This window comes from Opisthocomus hoazin, chromosome 32, assembly GCF_030867145.1.
Source record: "Opisthocomus hoazin isolate bOpiHoa1 chromosome 32, bOpiHoa1.hap1, whole genome shotgun sequence".
NCBI lineage: Eukaryota > Metazoa > Chordata > Aves > Opisthocomiformes > Opisthocomidae > Opisthocomus > Opisthocomus hoazin.
The window spans coordinates 2838170-2862899 of record NC_134445.1 but is presented as its reverse complement, the minus strand read 5'-3'; the positions used below and the strand labels follow the sequence as shown (position 1 = coordinate 2862899).

Genomic DNA, 24730 nt, shown 5'->3' with positions numbered 1-24730 from the left:
CCCTCGGGTGTCCCAGTGCCCCTGGGATGTCCCAGTGCCCCCGGCGTGCCCCGGTCCCCGCCGTCCCGGCGCCCCCCCCGCGCTCTCCGGGCCCCCCGCCCGCCGCGGTGCCGCTGCCGGTGCCGGTGCCGGTGCCCGGCGGGGCTCTGGCTCCTCCCCGGTGAGTCACGGCGGGGCGGGGCGGGCCGGGCCCCCCCCGGGCACTTTCCGAGGGGACTCGGGAGCGGGAGGCAGCGCCGAGCCCGGGCAGCCCCGCTCCGCCATGGCCCCGGCCGCGGCCCCCCCGCGCCGCCCCCGGCCCCGCTCCCGGCCCCGCTCCCGGTACCGGTCGGTGCTGCCGCTGCTGCTGCCGCTGCTGCTGCCGCCGCCCGCCGCTGCCTTCAACCTGGAGGCGGCGGGGCCCGTCGCCTTCCGCGGGGCCCCCGGGTCCCTCTTCGGCTTCGCCCTGGACTTTTACCTGCCCCGGCCCCGCAGGTACCGGGAGCGGCCCCGGGATGGGGCCGGACACCGGGAGCGGCCTCGGGAACCGGGCGGGGGACGGGGAGCGGGCACCGAGGTGGGGGGGGGGGGGGGGGGGACGGGGAGGGGAGCGGCCACCGGGAGCGGGACGGAGCCCGGGCGGGAGCGGGACCGGGCTGGGGACCGGGAGCGGGATCGGGACCGGGACCGGGACCGGGAGCGGGATGGGGAGCGGGAGCGGGGCGGTGGGTAACGGGACCGGGTAACGGGACCGGGGAACTGGGCGGGGGAACGGGAACTGGAAACGGGACCGGGAAAGGGAAAAAGGAAACTGGAACCGGGACGGGGAGAACGGGAACGGGGACCGCGGCGGGAACCGGGAACGGGGTGAGGTAACGGGAACCGGGAGCGGGGCGGCCCCGGGGGTCTGGACGGGGCTGAGGGCACCGGGCGGGGGCTGAGCCCCGGTCCCGGCTCCGGCCCCCCCCGCCCCGGCCCCCTCCGGGGGTCCCGGGGCCCCGTTGCCCCCGACCGGAGCGTTTCCTGTAACCGGAGCCGGGAGCTGCCCTCGGGGGGTCGGGGGGGACCCGGGCGTCCGGGCACGGCCCTTGCCCGCCCCCCCCCCGCCCACGCGTGACCCGCACCCGGGGGGGACCCAGGCGTCCGGGGGCAAACTGCGGGGCACCCCCGGCGTGTCCCCCCTACTCAGGACCGGGGGGTGGGTGCCCGCACCCCCCATGGTGGGTGGCCCCCCCCCCCCCCCCCGGCGCTTCCTCCCCCCCCGGAGCCGGAAGGGGTCACCCAGGCCCGGCCCCGTGGGCTGAGTCAGAGGGGCCCGTGGGACCCGCGGGACGGGGGGGGCACGACAAAAAGCGGGGGGGGGGGGGGGTGTCCCCCCCACAGGACACCGCCACGCCAGGGCCCCCGGGTCCCCTCCATCCCCGGGGGGTGACGGCCACGGTGTCCCCACGGGGACAGCCCCCCCCCCCCATGGGAGCATCCCACTCACCTACCCCCCCCACCCAGCGTCGGCATCCTGGTGGGTGCCCCCAAGGCCAACACGAGCCAGGCCAATGTCACCCAGGGGGGGGCCGTCTACCACTGCCCCTGGCCCCCCGGCGATGACTGCACCCCCATCGAGTTCGACCACATCGGTACGGGGACGGGGACACGGGTGGGGATGGGACCCCCCCAGCATGGGGACAGCGTGGGGACACGGGTGGGGGACAGGGATGTGGGTGGGAACAGGACCCCCTGGACATGGGGACACGGGTGAGAGAGGGGGACACGGGTGGGGATGGGACCCCCTGGGCATGGGGACGGCGTGGGGACACGGGTGGGGGACAAAGACAAGGACACGGGTGGGGATGGGACCCCCCCCAGCATGGGGACAGCATGGGGACATGGGTGGGGATGTGGAGCCCCCCCTGGGCATGGGGACAGCACGGGGACATGGGTGGGGGACGAGGACACGGGTGGGGATGGGACCCCCCAGGTATGGAGATGGGGTCACGGGTGGCGGATGAGGAGGGGGACAGGGGTGGGGACAGGACCCCCTGGGTATGGCCACAGGGTGGGGACATGGGTGGGGGACAGGGATGGGGACACGGGTGGGGACGACCCCCCAGGCATGGGGACAAGGGTGGGCGTGGCCGAGGACGGGGACATGACCCCCAGCCCCCCGTGGGCACCTCCAGCAGCCCCCCCAGCCCAGCCCCACGTCATCGCCCCCCCCCCCCGGCCGTGCCCCCCCGGCCCCCCCCATGGCCTTGGCACCGCAGCCGGGCTCCTGCCCCGCCTGGTTAATGATAAACCCGGGGGGAGCAGCGGGTGCCGGGCGGGGGTCCCACGGGTGCTGCGGCAGTGGGTGCCGGCCCCTGACCCCTGCCCCCCCCCACCCCCCCCAGGGACCCGCACCCACGACTTCGGGGGCAACAGCACGGAGACCCCCGACCCCGTCGAGTTCAAGTCCCTGCAGTGGTTCGGGGCCACGGTGCGGGCCCACAACGCCTCCATCTTGGTATGGGGGGGGCGCGGGGGGGGGGCACGGGGGGCGTGGGGGTGGGGGGGGGGGGGCACCGGGGGAGGGAGCAGGGGCCATGGAGGGAGCAGGGGGCAGAGGGGGCAGGGGTCCATCCATCTGCGGACCTCCTGTGCTGCCCCCCCCCCACGGCCCCCCCCGTTGCCCCCCCCCCCAGGCCTGCGCCCCGCTGTACAGCTGGAGCCCCCCCAAGGAGGAGGGGGGGGGCCGGGAGCCGGTGGGCACTTGCTTCCTCTCCATCGGCAACTTCTCCAAGTTCGTGGAGTACGCGCCCTGCCGCTCAGGTGGGACCCCCCCCACGCCCCCCCCCCGCGCCCCCAGACCCCCAGGCACCCCCCAGCCTGGCACCCATGGGTGGCACCCCCAGAACCCCCTGCCTGGTGCCCGTGGGTCCCTGGGAATCACCCCCCACCATGCCCAGCACCCCCAAGGTGACCCCCCCCCAGACCTCGTCCGGCACCCAGGGACCCCCCCCAGGCATCCTCCCTGCCTGGCACCCCGGGGGGTGACACCCCCCATTGCCCCCAGGCTGGCACCCATGGGACCCCAGGCCCCCCCAGCACAACACCCTGGGGGGTGAGACCCCCATAGCCCCCCAGCCAGCACCCATAGGACTCTGGGCCCCCCCAGTGCAGCGCCCCGGGGGATGACACCCTCGTGGCCCCCAGGCTGACACCCATGGGACCCTGGGCCCCCCCAGCCTGGTGTCCTGGGGGGGTGAGACCCCCGTAGCCCCCCAGCCAGCACCCATGGGCCCCCCCAACCCCCTCAACCGCTGCCCCCTCTCTCCCCACAGACCTGAACTCTGCGGCCGGGCAGGGCTACTGCCAGGGGGGCTTCAGCGCTGAGTTCACGCAGGTGGGGGCACAGCGGGGGGCACTGGGGGCGGGGGGGGGGGGGGGGGGGGGCGTCGTGGGGATGGGGGGGCCAGGACCCATAGGCCGGGGGTAGCTAGGGTTGGGGGGCACGGGGGGGGCAGGGGTGTGTGGGAATAATGGGCTGTGGGGGTACATTGGAGGTCACAGGGGGTCTGTGGGGGCCGGGGGGGGGGGGTATGGGGGTGGGGGGGTAGGTAGGGGTCTGGGGGTGCGGGGGGGCCTGGTGGGTGCCCCAGGCTGAGGATGGGGCCCCCCCCTCTGTCTCTCCACAGACGGGACGGGTGCTGCTGGGGGGACCTGGCAGCTACTTCTGGCAAGGTGAGACCCCAGCCCCTGCCTGTCCCCTGCCTGTCCCCTGCCTGCCCCTGCCTGTCCCCTGCCTGTCCCTGCCTGTCCTTGCCTGTCCCCTATACACCCCTGCCTGTCCCCTGCCTGTCCCCTATACACCCCTGCCTGTCCCCTGCCTGCCCCTGCCTGCCCCTGCCTGTCCTTGCCTGTCCCCTATACACCCCTGCCTGTCCCCTGCCTGTCCCTGCCTATCCCCTGCCTGTCCGCTGCCTATCCCCTGCCTATCCCCTGCCTGTCCCCTGCCTGTCCCCTATACACCCCTGCCTGTCCCCTGCCTGTCCCCTATACACCCCTGCCTGTCCCTGCCTGTCCCTGCCTGTCCCCTGCCTGTGCCCTATACACCCCTGCCTGTCCCCTGCCTGTCCCCTGCCTGTCCCTGCCTGTCCCTGCCTGTCCCCTGCCTGTCCCCTACCTGTCCTTGCCTGTCCTTGCCTGTCCCCTGCCTGTCCCCTATACACCCCTGCCTGTCCCCTATACATCCCTGCCTGTCCCTGCCTGTCCTTGCCTGTCCCCTATACACCCCTACCTGTCCCCTATACACCCCTGCCTGTCCCTGCCTGTCCCCTGCCTGTCCTTGCCTGTCCCTACCTGTCCTTGCCTGTCCCCTGTACACCCCTGCCTGTCCCCTGCCTGTCCCCTGCCTGTCCCTGTACACCCCTGCCTGTCCCCTATACACCGCTGCCTGTCCCCTGCCTGTCCCTGTACACCCCTGCCTGTCCCTATACCCCCCTGCCCGCCCTGGGCGCCCATCCGGGGGCGGCGGGCAGCACCCCGGGGTGCTGAGGGGCCGCCCGCGCCCCCAGGGCAGGTGATGTCGGCGACGCAGGAGCAGATCGCGGCCGCCAGCTACCCCGAGTACTTCATCCAGGAGGTGGCCGGGCAGCTGCAGACGCGCCAGGCGGCCCCCACCACGATGACAGCTACATGGGTCTGCCCGGGGACGGGGGACAGGGGGCGCGGGGACCGGGGCGTGGGGACATGGGTGTGGGGACGTGGGGGACAGGGGCATGGGCATGGGGACATGGAGGGACAGGGGTGTGGGGACATGGGGCATGGGGGGACAGGGGCATGGGGACATGGAGGGACAGGGGCATGGGCATGAGGACGTGGGGACATGGGAAATGGGGGGACGGGGCACGGGGACAGGGGGTGTGGGGACATGGGCATGGGGACGTGGGGGACAGGGGCATGGGCATGGGGACATGGAGGGACAGGGGTGTGGGGACATGGGGCATGGGGGGACAGGGGCATGGGGACATGGGGGACAGGGGCATGGGCATGGGGACGTGGGGACAGGGGTGTGGGGACATGGGAAATGGGGGGACAGGGGGCACGGGGACGGGGGCGTGGGGACATGGGCATGGGGACGTGGGGGACAGGGGTGTGGGGACATGGGAAATGGGGGGACAGGGGGCACGGGGACGGGGGCGTGGGGACATGGGCATGGGGACGTGGGGGGCGGGGGCATGGGCATGGGGACGTGGGGACAGGGTCATGGGGACATGGGAAATGGGGGGACAGGGGGCACGGGGACGGGGGCGTGGGGACATGGGCATGGGGACATGGAGGGACGGGGGTGTGGGGACATGGGAAATGGGGGGACAGGGGCATGGGGACATGGGGGACAGGGGCATGGGCATGGGGACATGGAGGGACAAGGGCATAGAGAGATGGGACATGGGGGGGCAGGGTCATGGGGACATGGGAAATGGGGGGACAGGGGCATGGGGATGTGGGAAATGGGACAAATGGGACACATGAGCATGGGGACATGGAGGGACAAGGGCATGGAGAGACGGGACATGGGGGGACATGGGGGGACAGGGTCATGGGGACATGGGAAATGGGACACATGAGCATGGGGACATGGAGGGACAAGGTCATGGAGAGATGGGACATGGAGGGACACGGAGGGACAGGAACATGGGGACATGGAGGAACAGGGACATAGGACATGGGGACATGGAGGGACATGGGGGACATGGAGGGCCATGGGGGGACAGGGCCATGGGGACTTGGAGAACATGGGCCACATGGGGACACGGGGGACAGGGGCATGGGCATGGGGACATGGAGGGACAGGGACATGGGACGCATGGGGACATGGGCATGGGGACATGGAGGAACAGGCACAGGGACATGGAGGGACAGGAACATGGGACACATGGGCATGGGGGACATGGGGACATGTGGGACATGGGAGGACGGGAGCATGGGGACAATGGGGGGACATGGGGGACACGGGCGTGAGGACTTGGAGACATGGAGGGACAGGGTCGTGGGGGATGGGGACATGGGCGTGGGGTCATGGGGGGCGTGAGGACACGGGATGGGGACACGGGGAGACAGGGACACAGGGCGTGGGGACAGGAGGGGACGGGGACACGAGGGGATAGAGAAGGGACGTGGGGCACAGGGACACGGGGGGGCACAAGGGCAGGGGGGACGCGGGGGTCAGGGCGGTGTCAGTGGCACGGGGGGGGGGCACAGTGACATGGGTGACAATGCCGGTGACACCTCTCCCCCCCCCCCCCAGGCTACTCGGTGGCGGGTCGGTGAGTTCAGCGGGGACACGACACAAGGTGGGTGCCACCAGGGGTGCCGGGGGGGGGGTGACACGGGGGGGGGGGGGTGACACGGGGGGGGGGGGTGACACGGGGGGGGGGGTCACAGCCCCCCCCGGGCACCCCCCTGATGGGGTCACTTTGTCCCTCGCAGACTTCGTGGCCGGTGTCCCCAAGGGCAACCTCACCTACGGCTACGTAAGGCTGGGGGGGGGACACGGGCGGCCCCGGGGTGGGGGGGGGGACACAGACGCGGCTGCCTGGGTCCCCTGGCGCTGCTGCAGTGTCCCCCCCCGTGTCCCCCCCCCAGGTCACCATCCTCAATGGCACCAACATGAGGTCCCTCTACAACTTCTCAGGGGAGCAGGTGGGGTGTGGGGGGGGGTTCCGGGGGGGGGCAGGCAGGGTGGGGGGCACTGGGTGCCCCCACTGGGTGCAGAGGGGGGGGCTGAATGGGGGGGGGGCTCCCACAGAGGATGGGAGCACCCATGTATGGGGGGGGGGGGGTACTTGTGCCTGGGGGGGCACCTCTGGGGGGGGGGGGGGGGACCCGTGCATGGTGGGAGCACCCACGGGGGGGGGGGGGGGGGGGGGGGTGCCTGTGTGGTGTCGGGGGGAGCCCCCATGCAGGGTGGGGGGCCCCCACGCAGGCTGGGGGTGCCCCCCCGACCCCCCCCGACCCCCCCGTTGCCCCCCCCTCAGATGGCAGCCTACTTCGGCTACGCGGTGGCAGCCACCGACGTCAACAACGACGGGTGAGTGCCCCCCCCACCCCCTACAGCTGCTCCCGCCGGGCACCCATGGGTGCCCCCCACCCCTGACCGGGGGTCCGCGGGCTGAGGGGGGGGGGGCTGACAGCAGCTGACACCCCCCCCCCCCCGCAGCCTGGCCGACCTGCTGGTGGGGGCCCCCCTCTTCATGGCGCGGACGGGGGAGGGGCGGGTGCAGGAGGTGGGCAGGGTGTACCTGTACCTGCAGCTGCCCGGGGGGGCCCTGCCCGGCCCCCCCCCAGCACCCACCCCCGCCATGGCCCCCCCCCCGGCCATGGCCCCCACCCCCGCCATGGCCCTCACCGGACCCCAGGAGTTCGGGCGCTTCGGCAGCGCCATCGCCCCCCTGGGGGACCTTGACCTGGACGGCTTCAACGGTGGGTGCTGGGGGGGGCACGGGGGGGGGCACAGTGGGTGGGGGGGGGGCAGGCTATAGGGTGGCGCAGGGGGTGCAGGGGGTGCCGGGGGGGGGCATGGGAGAGTGCGTGGGGTGCAGAGAGGTGGCTGGGGGGGCACAGTGGGGGGGGGGGGGGGGCAGGGGGTGCCCGGAGTGGGGGGGGGCACAGGAGAGTGCGTGGGGTGCAGAGGGGTGGCAGGGTTACGGGGGGGGCACAGGGGGTGCAGGGGGTGCCAAGGTGATGGAGGGGGGGGCACAGGGAGTGCCAGGGGTGCCCAGGCTGTAGGGTGGCAGAGGGGGTGCTGGGGGGTGCCCAGGGTGAGGGGGGGGGCACAGGGGGTGCAGGGGGGGGCACAGGGGGTGCAGGGGGGTGCCCAGGGTGAGGGGGGGTGCAGGGGGGGTGCCCGAGCTGTAGGGTGGCAGTGGGGGTGCAGAGGGGTGGCCAGGGTGAGGGGGGGGCACAGGGGGTGCAGGGGGGTGCCCAAGGGCGAGGGGGGGGCACAGGGGGTGCCCAAGGTGAAGTGGGGGTCATTAGGGGGTTCCAGGGAGTACCCGGGCTGTAGGGTGGCAAAGGGGGTGTGGGGGGTTGCTCAGGGTGATGGGGGGGCACAGGGGGTGCAGGGGGGTGCCCTGGGTAAGGGGGGGGGCACAGGGGGTGCAGAGGGGTGTCTGGGCTGTAGGGTGGCAGGGGGGTGCTGAGAGGTGCCCAGGGTGGGGGGGGGCACAGGGGGTGCAGGGGGGGTGCCCAGGGTGAGGGGGGGGGCACAGAGCAGGTGCAGAGGGGTGCCCAGGCTGTAGGGTGGCAGAGGGGGTGCTGGGGGGTGCCCAGGGTGAGGGGGTGCACAGGGGGTGCCCGGGCTGTAGGGTGGCAGAGGGGGTGCAGGGGGGTGCCCAGGGTGGGGGGGGGCACAGAGGGGGTGCAGGGGTTGCCTGGGCTGCAGGGTGGCAGAGGGGGTGCGGGGGGGTGCCCAGGGTGAGGGGGTGCACAGGGGGTGCCCAGGCTGTAGGGGTGGCAGAGGGGGTGCAGGGGGGTCGTGCCCCCCGTGCCCCCCCTGAGCGGCGTGCCGCAGACGTGGCGGTGGGGGCCCCGCTGGGTGCCGAGGGCCGGCAGGGCCTGGTCTACATCTACAGCGGGGGGGGGGGCCGGGCTGCACCCCCAGCCCGCCCAGGTGCTGCGGGGGCACTGGGCGCCCGGCCGGCACCCCGACTTCTTCGGAGCCGCCCTGCGCGGGGCCACCGACCTGGACGGCAACGGCTACCCAGGTAAGGGACCCCCCCCACCCCGCCCATGGGGCACCCACGCCGGGGTCCCACCCCGGGGGGGCTCCGTGGCTGGGGACACCCCGCCTGGCCATGCACCCCGTGGCCAGGGACACCCAGACCCATCCATGTCACCCATGGGTGCTCCATGGCTGGGGACACTCAGACCCATCCATGTCTCCAATGGGTGCTCCATGGCTGGGGACACTCAGACCCATCTATGTCACCCATGGGTTCTCCATGACCAGGGACACCCAGACCCTTCCATGTCACCCATGGGTGCTCCATGGCTGGGGACACCCAGCCTGGAAGTGCCATTCCATGGCCAGGGACACCCAGACCCATCCATGTCACCCATGGGTGCTCCATGGCTGGGGACACTCAGACCCATCCCTGCCTTCCCATGGGTGTCCAATGGTTGGGGACACCCAGACCCATCCATGTCACCCATGGGTTCTCCATGGCCAGGGATACCCAGATCCTTCTATGTCACCCATGGGTGCTCCATGACCAGGGACACCCAGACCCATCCATGTCACCCATGGGTGCTCCATGGCTGGGGACACCCAGCCTGGAAGTGCCATTCCATGGCCAGGGGATACCCAGACCCATCCATGTCACCCATGGGTGCCCAGTGGTTGGGGACACCCAGCCTGGCCATGCCACCCCATAGCAGGGGACACCCAGACCCATCCCTGCTTTCCCATGGGTGCCCAATGCTTGGGGACACTCAGACCCATCCATGTCACCCATACGTTCTCCATGGCTAGGGACACCCAGACCCTTCCATGTCACCCATGGGTGCTCTGTGACCAGGGACACCCAGTCTCATCCATGTCACCCATGGGTGCCCAATGGCTGGGGACACCCTGCCTGGCCGTGCCACCCCATAGCAGGGGACACCCAGACCCATCAATGACACCCTATGGGTGCTCCATGGCTGGGGACACACCCAGCCTGGCTGTGCCACCCCATGGCAAGGGACACCCAGCCCCAGACACCCTCCCCATGGGTGCCCACCACCACTGCCACCCATCCTGGCCGTGTCACCCCATGTCTGGTGACCCCACCGTCCCCTTCTCCCCGCAGACCTGCTGGTGGGCGCCTTCGGGGTGGACACGGCCGTGGTGTACAGGTGGGTGCTGCCAGCTGGGGGGGTGTCCCCGGTGGGGTGTCCCCGGGGGGGTGTCCCCGGGGTGTCCCTGACACCCTGTCCCCAGGGGCCGCCCCATCGTCCACGCCAGCGCCGCGCTCAGCGTCTTCCCCACCATGTTCAACCCCGAGGAACGCGGCTGTGTCCTGGCCACCGGCCACCACGTCCCCTGGTGGGTGACAGCGGGGGGTGACGGGCACCCTGAGGGGTCTGGTGGGGTCTCTGAGTTAGGGGGGCACGGGCTAAATAGGGGTATGGAGGGGTTGGGGACACCCAGGGTGTCACCAGGTTCTCAGGTGGCCTTGGGGACATCAGTGGGTCATGTGGGGACAGCAGGGACACTGAGGGGGGTTCTTGGGTGGCCTTGGGGACAGCAGGGGGTCACGTGGGGACAGCAGGGGCACTGGGCGGGGAGGGTTACAGGGGGGCACCCATTGTCTGGGGGGGGTCTCAGGGGGTCAAAGGACGTGGGAGTGGGGCACCAGAGGATGGCATGGATGGGGACTAATGGGGTGTGGTGGCTTTGGGGACACCTTGGGGACACGGGGGTGGGGGGCACGGGGAGGGGTCTCAGGCAGGGCTGGGGGCAGCGAGGGGTCTGGAGTGGGGGGGGGCTTGGTGGCACCAGGGGACATGGGGGGACACCAAGGAGACCACCCAATGCCTGGGGAGGGGAAGACCCTGAGGAGCAGTGGGGACACGGGGGGAGAGGGGACAATTAGGATTGGGGATGGGGAGGGTGACACCTGGATGCTGGGGCACCCACGGGGCGGGGGGGGTCCCATGGGTGTCGTGTCCCCCCCCCCAGCATCAACGTCAGCTTCTGCCTCAACGCTTCGGGGCGTCACCTGCCGGGTTCCATCGGTGAGTGGGGGGGGGGGGGGCACCCACGTCAGGGACCCCGGCGTCCTCTGGACGCCGGGGTCCCTGACGTGGGTGCCCCCCACCCAAGGTTTCTCGGTGGAGCTGAGCGTGGATGGGGCGAAGGCTGCGGGGGGGCGCCGGGCGCTTTTCCTCCCGGGGGGGCAACCCACCCGCACCCTCACCCTGCCCGTCCCCAACGGCGCTGGCACCCGCTGCCGCACCATGGCCGTCTTCCTGCGGGTACGTCGGGGCTGGAGGTGGGTGGGGGGGCCACCCACTGGGACCCCCCACCCCCGACACCCACCCATGTGTCTGTGTGTGTCCCCCCCCCACCCCACGGCAGAACGAGTCGGAGTTTCGGGATAAGCTGTCGCCCATCGCCGTGGGGTTGAGCTTCGCCCTGGACCCCCGTGCTCCCCCCGACACCCACGGGCTGCACCCGGTGCTGGCCCCCCAGACCCGCACCCGGCTGGAGGCCAAGGTACCCCCCCCCCCCCTTCCCCGGGCACCCTGGGGCACCCCATGGCACCCACTGGCACCCCAGGATACCCTGTCCCTCCCCACGGCAGCCAGTGTCACCCCATGGCACCCAGTGGTACCCCCCGGCACCCGGTCCCAGTCCATGGCACCGTGTCCCACCCCCTGGCACCGTGTTCCACCCCATGGCACCCAGTGTCACCCCCTGGCACTGTGTCCCCAGTCCATGGCACCGTGACCCACCCCCTGGCACCGTGTCCCGCCCCATGGCACCCAGTGTCACCCCAGGGCACCCTGTCCCAGCCCAGGGCACCCAGTGTCACCCGAGGGCACTGTGTGACACCCCCTCGTCCCACCCCTTAGCACCCAGAGCCACCCCATGGCACCCAGTGTCACCCCCCAGCACCCTGTCCCAGTCCATGGCACCATGACCCAACCCCATGGTACCCAGTGTCACCCCCTGGCACCGTGTCCCAGTCCATGGCACCCATCATCACCCCAGGGCAACCCTGTCCCTCCCCATGGCACCCAGTGTCACCCCCCAGCACCCTGTCCCAGTCCATGGCACCATGACCCACCCCATGGCACCCAGTGTCACCCCCCAGCACCCTGTCCCAGTCCATGGCACCCAGTGTCACCCCGGGGCACCGTGACCCACCCCCTAGCACCGTGTCCCACCCCATGGCACCCAGTGTCACCCCAGGGCACTGTGTGCCACCACCCCATCCCACCCCTTAGCAGCCAGTGCCACCCCACGGCACCCAATGTCACCCCAGGGCACCCTGTCCCAGTCCATGACACCATGACCCACCCCCTGGCACTCCTGTCCCCGTCTGTCCCCCCGTGTCCCCACGTCCCTGTGTCCCCATGCCCCCCTCGCCCCCGTCTCCCCCCCATCCCCCTCTGTCCCCCCGTGTCCCCACATCCCCGTGTCCCATGCCCCCCTCACCCCCATCTCCCCGCCTCCTGTCCCCCCGTGTCCCCGTGTCGCTCCGTGTCCCCACGTCCCCGTGTCCCCATGCTCCCCTCGCCCCCGTCTCCCCCCCGTCCCCCCGTGTCCCCACGTCCCCCCGTGTCCCCACGTCCCCACGTCCCCGTGTCCCCATGCCCCCCTCGCCCCCGTCTCCCCCCCTCCTGTCCCCCCATGTCCGCGCATCCCCCCGTGTCCCCACGTCCCCGTGTCCCCATGTCCCCCATCGCCCCTGTGTCCCCATGTCCCCATGCCCCCCCTTCTCCCCCCTCCTGTCCCCCCGGTCCCCCCGTGTCCCCATGTCCCCGTGTCCCCATGCCTCCCTCGCCCCCGTCTCCCCCCCCGTCCCCCTCTGTGTCCCCGTGTCCCCACGTCCCCGTGTCCCATGCCCCCCTCACCCCCGTCTCCCCCCTCCTGTCCCCCTCTGTCCCCCCGTGTCCCCACGTCCCCGTGTCCCCATGACCCCCTCGCCCCCGTCTCCCCCCCTCCTGTCCCCCTCTGTCCCCCCGTGTCCCCACGTCCCCCGTGTCCCACCCCCTCTGTCCCCCCGTGTCCCCACGTCCCCGTGTCCCCCCCCCCAGGCTCACATCCAGCTGGACTGCGGCGAGGACAACGTCTGCGTGCCCGACCTGCAGCTGGAGGCGGCCGCGTAAGGGGGTCCGGGGGGGGCCCGGGGGGGGGGCCGGGGGGGTCTCGGGGGGACCCTGGGGACGCGGCCGGGGTGGCCGTGACGCGGGGGTCCCCGCAGGGACCGCCGGGCCGTCTACCTGGGGGACCGCAACAGCCTGAACGTGACCTTCCGCGCCCGCAACCAGGGCGAGGGGGGGGCGTACGAGGCCGAGCTGCACCTGCGGCCCCCCCCGCACGCCCCAGCTACACCGGGGTGCTGCGGCCGCACGGGGTGCGTGGGGGGGGCTGGGGGGGGGAAGGGGGGGGACTGGGGGTGCCCCTGAGGGGGTGGGGAGGGGCGGGGGGGGGGGGCTGGGGGTGCCCCTGGGGGTGGGGGGGGGGGCGTGGGGGGGGGACTGGGGGTGCCCCTGGGGGTGGGGGGGGGAAGGGGAGGACTGGGGGTGCCCCTGGGGGGGTGGGGAGGGGGCAGGGGGGGGTCTGGGGGTGCCCCGGGGGTGGTGGGGGGGAGCGTGGGGGGACTGGGGGTGCCCCTGGGTATGGAGTGGGTGTATGGGGGGGTCGAGGGGGGGGGGGGGTCTGGGGGTGCCCCTGGGGGAGTGGGGAGGGGCGGGGAGGTGGGCTGGGGGGTGCCTCTGGGAGTGGGGAGGAGCGTGGGGGGGGGACTGGGGGTGCCCCTGGGTGTGTGTGGGGGCAATGGGGGAGGTCTGGGGGTGCCCCTGGGTATGGGGTGCGTGTATGGGGGGGGTCGAAGGGGGTGCCTGGGGGTGTCCCTGGGTGTGGGGGAGGGCGTGGGGGGGACTGGGGGTGCCCCTGGGTAGGGAGTGGGGTGTATGGGGGGGTCGAGGGGGGGTGTCTGGGGGTGTCCCTGGGTGTTGGGGGGGGAGTGGGGGAGGTCTGGGGGTGCCCCTGGGGGTGGGCGGGGCGTGGGGGGGGTCTGGGTGTGCCCCTGGGTATGGGGTGGGTGTATGGGGGGGTCGGGGGGGGGGGTCTGGGGGGTAGGGTGTGTGCATGAGGGGGGTCTGGGGGTGCCCCTGGGTGTGAGGTGGGTGTATGGGGGGGTCGAAGGGGGTGCCTGGGGATGTCCCTGAGGGGGGGGGGAGTGGGGGGGGTCTGGGGGGTGCCCCTGGCAGGGGGGGGCTGGGGGTGTCCCTGGGGGTGGGGGGGGCGTGGGGGGGGGTCTGGGGGTGCCCCTGGGTATGGGGTGGGTGTATGGGGGGGTCGAAAGGGGGTGTCTGGGGGTGCCCCCTGGGGGGTGAGGGGGGGTGTGTGGGGGGGTCCAGGGGTGCCTGGGGCTGCCCCTGGGTATGGGGGTGGATGCGAGGGGGGGGTCGGGGTGTCTGGGGGTGCCCCTAGGTGTGGGGATGGGTGCAAGCGGGAGTCGGGGGGGGGGGTCTGGGGGTGCTCCTGGCTATGGGGTGGGTGCATGAGGGGGGGTCCAGGACTGTCTGGGAGTGCCCCCAGGCATGGGGCGGGTGCACAAGGGGACCCCAAGTAGGGGGTGGGTGCCCCCAGGTGTGGGGGGGTGCACAGGGGTGGGTGCCCGTGGGTGCCCCTTGGCCCCCCCGCGGGTGCCAGCACCCCTGACATCCCCCCCCCGCCCCCCAGAACTTCTCTGCGCTGAGCTGTGAGCTCGGGGGGGGCAATGGCTCGAGCCCCCTCATCTGCGACTGGGCAACCCCATGAAGGCGGGCGCCAGCGTGAGTGGGGGGGGCACGGGGGGGGTCGGGGGGCGGCGAGGGGCCCGGCGTGACCCCCTCCCCTCTGCCCGCAGATCTGGGGTGGGCTGCGCTTCACCATCCCCCCACCTCAGCGACAGCAGCAAGAGCATCCGCTTCGAGCTGCAGATCCGCAGGTGGGGGGGCCCGGGGGGGGCACCCCGGGGTGGGGGTCCTGTGGGGGGGGGTCCCACCTGGGGCACCTCGGGGTGGGGGTCCTGGGGATGGGGGTCTGGGGGTGGGGGTCCCAGCTAAGGGGTCACAGGGGAAGTGTCCCGGGGGGGGGGGGGAGGTTGTCAGGGGAGATCCTACCTGGGGGGGGTCTGGAGTGAAGGGACCCCAGTGGGGGGGCTCTGGGGTGGGGGTCCCACCTTGGGCACCCTGGGGTGGGGGGGTGCAGCCTGCTACATCCCATCTGGGGACATTGAGGGGGGGTCCCAGAGGTGGGGGGGGTCCCACCTGGGGCACCCTGGGGGTTGAGGGTCCTGGAGGGGGAGGTGGGGGGGCTCCAGCCTGTGGTGTCCCATCTGGGGACCTTCTGGGGGGGGGATCCCAAAAGTGAGGGGGGGTCCCATTTGGGTTTGCGGGGTGTCACGCTGGGGGGGGTCCCACCTGGGGCACCCGGGGAGGGGGGGGTGTGTCCAGCCTGTGATGTCCCATCTGGAGATCTCCATAGGGGGGGTCCCAAAAGCAAGGGGGGTCCCATATGGGCTTGGAGGGGGGGGGTGTCACACTGGGGGGGGTCTCAAGCTTGGGGTGGGGGGGGGTCCCTTGGGGTGACCCCCCCGTGTGCCGGCAGCAAGAACGCCAACAACTCGCAGAGCGAGGTTGGTGACGGTTGCCGCTGGAGGTGCGGGCGGCCACCCGCCTGTCGGCCTTTGGGTGAGCGGGGGGGGGTCCCGGGGGGGGGGGGGGGGGGGGGTCCCGGGGCACTGCCTGACCCCGCCTGTGCCCCCCCAGGGTGTCCCGGGCCCGACGTTGTCACCCATCCCCGAGGGGGGCTGGATGTCCCCAGCCGCCCCCCCAGCGGCCTGCAGGACCTGGGGCCGCCCGTGGAGCACGTCTATGAGGTGGGGGGGGGGGTTGGCCCCCACCCTGGGGGGCCCCGTGGCCCCCACCCGCAGGGGTGCCCGCGGCCCTGACCCGGGGGGGTCCCCATGTCCCCTGCCCTGGGGGCCCCCCTGTCCCTGACCCTGCAGATACTCGTGTCCCCAAACCCAGGGGTGCCCGTGTCCCCATGTCTGGGGGGGGGGTCCCTGTGGGTGCCCCTGTCCCTGTGGGTCCCCATGTCCCCAACGCTGGGGACCCCCATGTCCCCAGCCCCTGGGGGGGGTCCCTGAGTCCTCAGCCCTGGGGGTCCCCCTGTCCCTGACCCTGCAGATACCCGTGTCCCCAAACCGGGGTGCCCCTGTCCCCATGTCTGGGGGGGGTCCCTGTGGGTGCCCCTGTCCCTGTGGGTCCCCGTGTCCCCAACGCTGGGGACCCCCTTGTCCCCTGTCCCCCATGGCCCTCCAGTACCGTGTCCCCAAACCCAGGGTGTGCCCATGTCTCCAGCTCTGGGGGGGCTCCTATGGGTGCCCCTGTCCCCAGCCCCGTGGGTCCCCAGGTCCCCCACCCTGAGGACCCCCATGTCCCTGATGCCACAAGTACCCGTGTCCCCAAAAGCAAGGGTGCCCTTGTCCCTGACCCCAGGGGTGCCCCTGTCCCCAGCTCTGGGGGGTCCCCATGTCCCCTAAACGGGGGTGCCCCTGTCCCTGACCCCAGGGTGCCCATGTCCCCAGCTCTGGGGGTCCCCATGTCCCCTAAACCAGGGGTGCCCCTGTCCCCAGCTCTGGGGGGTCCCTGTGTCCCTGACCCCAAGGTCACCCCTGTCCCCAGCCCCGTAGGTGCCCGTGTCCCTGACCCCGTGGGTGCCATGGCGGGTGCCATGTCCCCATGCCTGGGGTGTCCCCCCACGCTGCCATGTCCCCCCCCCTCCGGGTGCCATCAGGTGGTGAACGAGGGTCCCAGTGCCATCAGCCACGGCACCCTGGAGCTGAGCTGTCCCCTGAGCTACCGGGGCCACCCCCTCCTCTACGTCACCGGCCACTCGGGACCCCCCCAACTGCTCCGCCAGCCACCCCCTGGACAGCCTGCGCCTGGCGGTGAATGTGCCACGGGGACTGGGGGCACTGGGGGCACTGGGTGGCACTGGGAGGACTGGGGACTTTGGGTGGCACTGGGAGATAGAGCACAGGGGGGGGAGTGGGAGCACTGGAGGGTGCTGGGGGCATTGGGTGGCACTAGGGACGTTGGGTGGCACTGGGAGATGGAGCACTGGAGGGTGCTGGGGGCATTGGGTGGCACTAGGGACGTTGGGTGGCACTGGGAGATGGAGCACTGGGGGGCACTGGGGGCACTGGAGGGTGCTGGGGGCATTGGGTGGCACTGGGAACATTGGGTGGCACTGGGAGATGGAGCACTGGGGGGCACTGGGGGACACTGGGACACTGGAGGGTGCTGGGGGACGTTGGGTGGCACTGGGAGATGGAGCACTGGGGGACACTGGGGGCACTGGGGAGCAATGGGAGGTGGTGGGCAGACTGGGGGCACGGGGTGGCACGAGGCAGGTGGCACTGGTGACATGAGGGTCACTACAGGGGGGACTGGGCGGGCTGGGGATGCCGGGAGGGGACCTGGGGTGGCACTGGGTGGTGGTGGGGACAGCGAGCGCCGTTGGGGGGGGGCAGGGGGTGGCACTGGGTGCCGGCGGGGGGGGGGGGGACGACAGGGCTGTCCCCAGAGCTGAGCCCCCCCCAGGAGCAGAGGCCCCGAGACGCACGTCCCTGCAGCGCCGGGACGCGGGGGACACGGGGGACACGGTCACCAGGGACACACGGGACACGCGGGGCAGCGGCCCCCCCCGCGCCCCCCCAACACCCTGGTCAGTGCCCGCGGGGCCCCGTGTCCCGTCCCCCCCCCCTTGTCCCTGTCATCATCATCCCCTCCCCTGCCCCGTGGCACCCCCAGGGCTGGCGTGTCCCCAAGCAGGTGACACCCAAGGGGTTCGGTGTCCCCAGGGTGGGAGACAGGGGTGGGGCCGGGTGTCCCCAAGGCAGGTGACACCCAAGGGGTTCGGTGTCCCTAAGACTGGTGATGTGGGGGGGCCAGGTGTCCCAGGGTGGGTGATGGGGGGGGCCGGGTGTCCCCAGGGTGGGTGACACCGGGGAGCTGGGTGTCCCCAGGGTGGGTGATGGGGGGGGCCGGGTGTCCCCAAGGCAGGTGACACCCAAGGGGTTCGGTGTCCCCAGGGTGGGTGACGTGGGGGGGGACGGGTGTCCCCAAGGCAGGTGACACTGAGGGGCTGGGTGTCCCCAGGGTGGGTGACACCGAGGGCCTGGGTGTCCCCAAGGTGGGTGATGGGGGGGGGGTTGGGTGTCCCCCGATGTGAGTGACATATGGGGGAGGGCTGGGTGACACCCAAGGGGCCCGGGTGTCCCCATGGTGGCTGACGGGGGGAGGTGGGGGGGTGGCCCCCCCGTGGGTGACGCCGGGGGGGCCGGGTGTCCCCTCAGTGGGTGACACGGGGGGGGGTCCCAGGGGTGCCCCGAGGCCGAGTGCTTCCGGCTGAGCTGCCCCATGGGGGGGCTGGAGAAGCACCAGCGGGGTGAGCCTGCGCCTGGCCTTCCGCCTCTGGGCCCCCTCCCTGCGGCAGGTGAGACCCCCGGACCCCCCCCGCGACCCCCCCCCGGGGGTGCCCTGGGACACCCCGTGACCCCCCAGGACCCCCTGGGACCCCCCGCAACCTCCCGGACCCCCCCGTGACCCCTGCGACCCCCCTTGGATCCCCTGCGACCCCCTGGGACTCTCTGAGACCCCCCCCAGGATGCCCCTGGGACCCCCCCGAGTCACCCCTGGGACCCCCCAGGACCCTTCGAGACCCCCCCCAGGATGCCCTGGGACCCCCCTGAGACACCCCCGGGACCCCCCAGGACCCTCCGAGACCCCCCCAGGATGCCTTGGGACCCCCCCGAGACACCCCCGGGACCCCCCAGGACCCTTCGAGACCCCCCCAGGATGCCCTGGGACCCCCCCCCGAGACACCCCCGGGACCCCCTGGGAACCTCCGACACCCCCCCCAGGATGCCCTGGGAACACCCTGTGACTCCCTGGGACCTCCTGGGTCCCCCTGAGACTTCCTGGGACCCCCTGAGACCCCTCAAGACCTCCTGAGACCCCCTAGGACCCCTTGAGACCTCCTGGGACCCCCAAAACCTCCTGAGACCCCCTGGGACCCCCCTGAGACCCCTCTGAGGACCCCTCAAGACCTCCCCAAGATCCCCATGGAACCTTCTGGGGACCCCTCGAGACCTCCTGGGACCCCCCGGGACCCTTCGAGACTCCCTGGACCCCCCAAGACCCCCCTGATACTCCCTGGGACCCCTCTGAGACCCCTCAAGACCTCCAAGATCCCCACGGAACCTCCTGAGACCCCTCAAGCCCCCCCGAGAACCCCCCAAGACCCCCTGGGACTCCCCCAAGACCCCCTGCACCTCCCTGGGACCCCCCTGAGACCCCCCCCCGAGCACCCCCAGCACCTGCATCCCTGCCCCAGCACCCAAACAAGCCCCTGGGACCCCCCCAGCATCCTGACCCCCCAGCTGGGACCCCCCTCGTCCCCCAATCCCCGGGGTGGGTGCCCTGTGGGTGCTCTGTGGGTGCCCACGGGGTGTTGGTGGGTGCTTGTGGGTGTCGGTGGGTGCCCTGTGCATGTCCGTGGGGGGTCTGTGGGTGTCCGTGGGTCCCCACAGGTGTCAGTGGGTGCTTGTGGGTATTCGTGGGTGCCCTCTGGGTGTCTGTGGGTGCTCTGTGGGTGTCCACGGGTGTTGGTGGGTGTCCCACGGGTGTCGGTGGGTGCCCTGTGCGTGTCCGGTGGGGGGTCTGTGGGTGTCCTGCAGATGCTTGTGGGTGCCCCATGGGTGTCCGTGGGTGCCCATGGGTGTCGGTGGGTGCTCATGGGTATTCGTGGGTGCCCCGTGGGTGTCTGTGGGTGCTCTGTGGTGCCCATGGGTGTTGGTGGGTGCTCGTGGGTATTTGTGGGTGCCCCGTGCATGTCTGTGGGTGTCCATGGGTGGTCTGTGGGTGCCCCATGGGTGTTGGTGGGTGCCCACGGGTGTTGGTGGGTGCTCTTGGGTATTCGTGGGTGCCCCGTGGGTGTCTGTGGGTGCTCTGTGGGTACCCCATGGGTGTTGGTGGGTGCCCACGGGTGTGGTGGGTGCCCGTAGCGTATTTGTGGGTGCCCCGTGCGTGTCTGTGGGGTGTCCATGGGTGTCTGTGGGTGCCCCATGGGTGTTGGTGGGTGCCCACGGGTGTTGGTGGGTGCTCTTGGGTATTCGTGGGTGTCTGTGGGTGCTCTGTGGGTACCCCATGGGTCGTTGGTGGGTGCCCACGGGTGTTGGTGGGTGCTCGTGGGTATTCGTGGGTGCCCCGTGGGTGTCTGTGGGTGTCCACGGGGGCCCGTGGGTGTCCTGCGGGTGTTTGCGGATGCTTGTGGGTGCCCCGCGCGTGTCCGTGGGTGCCCACGGGTGTCGGTGGGCGTCCGTGGGTGCTGACGGCGGGTGCCGCAGCGGGAGGTGCGGGCGCAGGCGCTGCGCTGTGAGGCCGAGTACCGGGGTGCTGCGGCTGCCGTACCGCGTCCGGCCCCAACACTACCCCCAGCCAGCGCCTGCAGGTGACGGGGACACGGGGGGACAGGGGGGACAGGGTGGCACGGTGGGGTGGGCCCCACGGGTGGCAGGTGGTGACAGGGCACAGGGTAGACGCGGTGGGTGACGCTGCGGGTGGCACGGTGCGTGACCCTGGGGGTCACGGGAGGTGACGGGGCCACTGGGGGCGCGGGGTGATGCTTTGGGTGACCCCACGGGTGACGCTGTGGGTGGCAGATGGTGACAGGGCTGCAGTGGGCACAGGTGATGCTGTGGGTGACACCGTGGGTGACCTGGCGGGTGACCCCACGGGTGGCAGGTGGTGACGGGGCTTGCAGTGGGTGTGGGGTGACCCCACGGGTGACGCTGTGGGTGGCAGGTGGTGACTGGGCTGCAGTGGGTGCGGGGGTGACACCGTGGGTGACCCCCTGCGGGTGACGCTGTGGGTGGCAGGTGGTGACTGGGCTGCAGTGGGTGCGGGGTGACACCGTGGGTGACCCCGCGGGTGACGCTGTGGGTGGCAGGTGTGACGGGGCTGCAGTGGGTGCAGGGTGACACCGTGGGTGACCCCGCGGGTGACGCTGTGGGTGGCAGGTGGTGACGGGGCTGCAGTGGGCATGGGGTGACACTGTGGGTGACACCGTGGGTGACCCGGCGGGTGACCCCATGGGTGGCAGGTGGTGACGGGGCTGCAGTGGGCACAGGGTGACGCTGTGGGGTGACACCGTGGGTGACGCTGTGGGTGGCAGGTGGTGACGGGGCTGCAGTGGGCGCGGGGTGACCCACGGGTGATCCCACGGGTGGCAGGTGGTGACGGGGCTGCAGTGGGCACAGGGGTGACGCTGTGGGTGACACCATGGGTGACCCGCGAGTGACCCCACGGGTGGCAGGTGGTGACGGGGGCTGCAGTGGGCGCGCGCCGAGGGCAGCCCGGGGGTCCCGGTGTGGGTGGTGGTGCTGGCGGTGCTGCTGGGGCTGCTGCTGCTCGCCCTGCTCTGCTTACGGCCTCTACAAGGTGGGTGCGGGGGGCACGGGGGGCTGGGGGGCACGGGGGGGGTGCAGGGGACGTGGCACCGGGGGGGGCACGGAGGACATGGGGGGCTCAGGGACAGGGGCACCGTGAGGGGGGTACAGGGGACGTGGGGAGCGTGCAAGGGACATGGGGCGGAGGGCAGCATGGGGGGGTACAGGGGACACGGGGGGGGCACAGGGGACATGGAGGGTGCAGGAACATGGGGGGGGCACAGGGGACATTGAGGACATGGGGGGGCACAGGGGAAATGGGGGGCCCGAGGGATATTGGGGGGGGCACAAGGACATGGGCACCATGAGGGGCACGGGGGACGTGGGGTCACAGGGGACACAGGGCACTATGGGGGGGGCACAGGGGACATGGGGGGCACAGGGCAGCATCGGGGGGGCATAGGGGACATGGGGGGCACAGGGCACTATGGGGGGGGCACAGGGGACGTGGGGGGCACAGGGCAGCATCGGGGGGGCACAGGGACATGGGGGGGGGCACAAGGACATGGGTACCATGTGGGGGGGCACAGGGGACATGGGCGCAGAAGGGACACGGGGGGCACAAGGACATGGTGGGCACAGGGCACTATGGGGGGGGCATAGGGGACACGGGGGGTCCCAGGAGCTGGGGGGGGGGGGGGGGCCAGGCCGGGGCCCCCCCTGACCCCCCCCCCCAGCTGGGCTTCTTCAAGCGCGCGGGGCCCTACGGCACGGGCCATGGAGAAGGCGCAGCTGAAGCCCCAGGCGGCCTCGGAGGCCTGACGGGGCCCCGCGCACCGCGGGGCGTCACCCGCGGAGCCGTCCCGCGGGCATCACCCGCACCGCCCCGCCGGCCGCGCCCCGCCTGGGCACCCCCGGGCCGGGCACCGCCACCCACGCTGGACGCCATCGGGCCGGGCGGCGACAGTCCCACCACCGCTGGGGTGGGGCACCACCACCGGACTGGGTGCCACCATGCATGGCATCACCATCGGACTGGGGTACCACTGGGATGGGTATCACCACCGGAGCGGGTACCGCTGTGCTGGCCATCACCATCGGACTGGGTGCCACCAGGATGGGCATCACCACCAGAGCGGGGTACCACTGGGACAGACATCACCACCGGACTGGGTGCCACCATGCATGGCATCACCACCGGACTGGGTACCACCAGAATTGGCATCACCACCAGACTGGGTACCGCCAGGACGGGCATCACCACCAGAGCGGGTACCACTGTGCCGGCCATCACCACCGGACTGGGTACCACCGGATGGGCATCACCACCAGAGCAGGTACCTACCGTGCTGGCCATCACCATCGGACTGGGTACCACCGGGATGGGCATCACCACCGGACTGGGTACCACTGGGACAGACATCACCACCAGACTGGGTGCCACCATGCCAGCCATCACCACCGGACTGGGTACCACTGGGATGGGCATCACCACCAGACTGGGTACCACTGGGACAGACATCACCACCAGACTGGGTGCCACCATGCATGGCATCACCACCGGAGTGGGTACTGCCAGGACGGGCATCACCACCAGAGCGGGGTACCACCGTGCTGGCCATCACCACCGGACTGGGTACCACTGGGATGGGGCATCACCACCAGGACTGGGTACCGCCGGGGACAGACATCACCACTGGGCAGGGGTACCGCCGTGCCTGGCATCACCACCGGACCCGGGTACCACCAGGACGGCCATCACCACCGGACGGGTGCCACCATGCCTGGCATCACCACCGGACTGGGTACCACCATGCCAGTCATCACCATGGACTGGGTACCAACCAGGACAGGTGTCACCACCGGGCTGGGTACCACCGGGACGGGCACCGCTGGCACACGGGGTGATGCCGAGCTGGGCACCAGCACCCTGGACACTGCCACCGCCGGGTGGCACCAGCCTGGGCACAGCCCGCTGCCGGGGTGCAGCCGCCGTCAGCTGGCACCGCCGCCGGGCCGGGACACCCGCACCGGGCCGGGCACCGCCGTGCTGGTGGCATCGCTGCTGTGACAACCGGGACAGCGGTGGGATGGACAACACCCTGCCGGGCACCGCCGTGCTGTCACCGTCACCCGCGCTGGGCACCGGTGCCAGCGCCTGGCACGGGACTTGGGGGGCGCACACAGCGTGGTGGCACTTTGTCACGGTGTCACCCTGTCACGGTGTTCACCCAGTCGCGGCGTCACCCCATCATGGTGTCAGCCAGCTGTGGTGTCACCCTGTTGCGGTGTCACCTGGCTGCGGTGTCACCCCGGCATGCGGTGTCACCCGGTCGTGGCATCAACCCCTTTGTGGTGTCACACAGCTGCAGTGTCACCCCTTCACAGTGACACCCAGTCGCAGTGTCACCCTGTCACAGTGTCACACAGCTGCAGTGTCACCTGGCTGCAGTGTCACCCTGTCGTGGTGTCACCCCGTCGCAATGACACCTGGTCGTGGCATCACCCAGCTGTGGTGTCACCCCATCATGGTGTCACCCGGCCACAGTGTCACACGGCTGTGGTGTCACCCAGTCGTGGTGTCACCTGGCTGCAAGTGTCACCCCATCACGGTGTCACCCAGTCGCAGTGACACCCTGTCACGGTGTCACCCGACTGTGGTGTCACCTGGCTGCAAGTGTCACCCCTATCGTGGTGTCACCCTGTCGTGGTGCCACCCTGTCAGGGTGTCCACCATATCGTGGTGTCACCCACTCGCGGGTGTCACCCCCATCACAGTGACACCCTGTCGCAGTGACACCCTGTCACGGGTGTCACCCCGGCTTGTGGTGTCACCTGGCTGCAGTGTCACCCGGCTGCAGTGTCACCCTGTCGCGGTGTCACCCGCTGGCGGTGTCACCCCGGCGCGGCCGACGCGTGCTGCACTGCCCGTGCCCTCCCCGCCGCGGGCACCTCAACTTTGCACTGACCCCCGTGCCCGAAGTTTGGGGGGGGGGGGGGGACGACACGACACACACGGGGGGGCACCCAACCCCCACGACCCCCCCCTGTGTCCCCAGCTGTCCCCGCGGGGTGTCCCCAGGGGGGGTTGCACTAACGCAGGGGGCGGGGGGGGGGGGCACAGGCGAGCGCGGGGGGGGCCCGGCTTTGGTTTGTATTTAATGTGGGGGGGGGGGCGGCCTCGGGGGGCCCCCCCCCCCAATAAATGTGTTGGACCCAGAGCTGCGACCCACGGGGGGGGGGCACAGGGGGTGCGAGGCCGGTCACGGGGCGGGGGGCACCCACGTGTGGGTGCCAGGGTGGGGGTGGTGGGCACCCGCGGGTGCCAGGCTGTCACGTGGGGGGGGGGGGGGGGTCGGGGGAGGGGTCCCCGCGTGTGGGTGCCGGGGGGGGCACCCACGTGTGCCAGATGGTCACAGGGGGGGTCGGGGGGGGGCCCCCGCCGTGCCAGGCGGTCACGGCCGGGCGCCCACGCGTGTCCGGGGGTGTCGGGTGACTCCATTACCGCCCTCATTAGCAGCGTCGGGCATCAATAATTAATCCCCCCGGCCCCCCCC

The 24730-nt window shown here is 72.1% G+C and overlaps 2 protein-coding genes across 2 annotated transcripts; both read left to right on the top strand.

Annotated features, from left to right (window-relative positions):
- The first annotated feature begins 262 nt into the window (after positions 1–262).
- ITGA5 (integrin subunit alpha 5) lies at positions 263–21995 on the top strand. The gene is given in 45 exon segments (XM_075445579.1): positions 263–474; positions 1486–1613; positions 2367–2479; positions 2658–2784; positions 3297–3358; positions 3651–3696; positions 4530–4631; positions 4634–4654; positions 6263–6276; positions 6278–6308; positions 6445–6488; positions 6601–6657; positions 6993–7045; positions 7175–7437; positions 8528–8586; positions 8588–8720; positions 9807–9852; positions 9938–10042; positions 10679–10734; positions 10823–10974; positions 11078–11215; positions 12763–12830; positions 12930–13050; positions 13053–13082; positions 14417–14477; positions 14480–14508; positions 14583–14609; positions 14611–14663; positions 15326–15362; positions 15365–15408; positions 15487–15496; positions 15498–15596; positions 16517–16621; positions 16623–16676; positions 17334–17453; positions 18106–18171; positions 18173–18220; positions 20133–20177; positions 20179–20223; positions 20225–20236; positions 20960–20985; positions 21128–21209; positions 21211–21225; positions 21911–21946; positions 21948–21995. Coding segments are annotated over 45 exon segments (3243 nt in total).
- Positions 21996–22036: 41 nt separating this feature from the next.
- Positions 22037–24257, top strand: LOC142365136 (uncharacterized). Its single transcript, XM_075445649.1, has 2 exons — positions 22037–23850; positions 24035–24257. Exon 1 carries the CDS (start codon positions 22192–22194, stop codon positions 23242–23244), a length of 1053 nt encoding a protein of 350 aa, XP_075301764.1. The 5' UTR covers positions 22037–22191; the 3' UTR covers positions 23245–23850; positions 24035–24257.
- The last annotated feature ends 473 nt before the right edge of the window (positions 24258–24730 follow it).

What these genes read in the sequence shown, in the direction of transcription:
- LOC142365136 (XM_075445649.1), top strand. Translation starts at nt 22,192, where the DNA reads ATGGCATCACCATCGGACTGGGGTACCACTGGGATGGGTATCACCACC.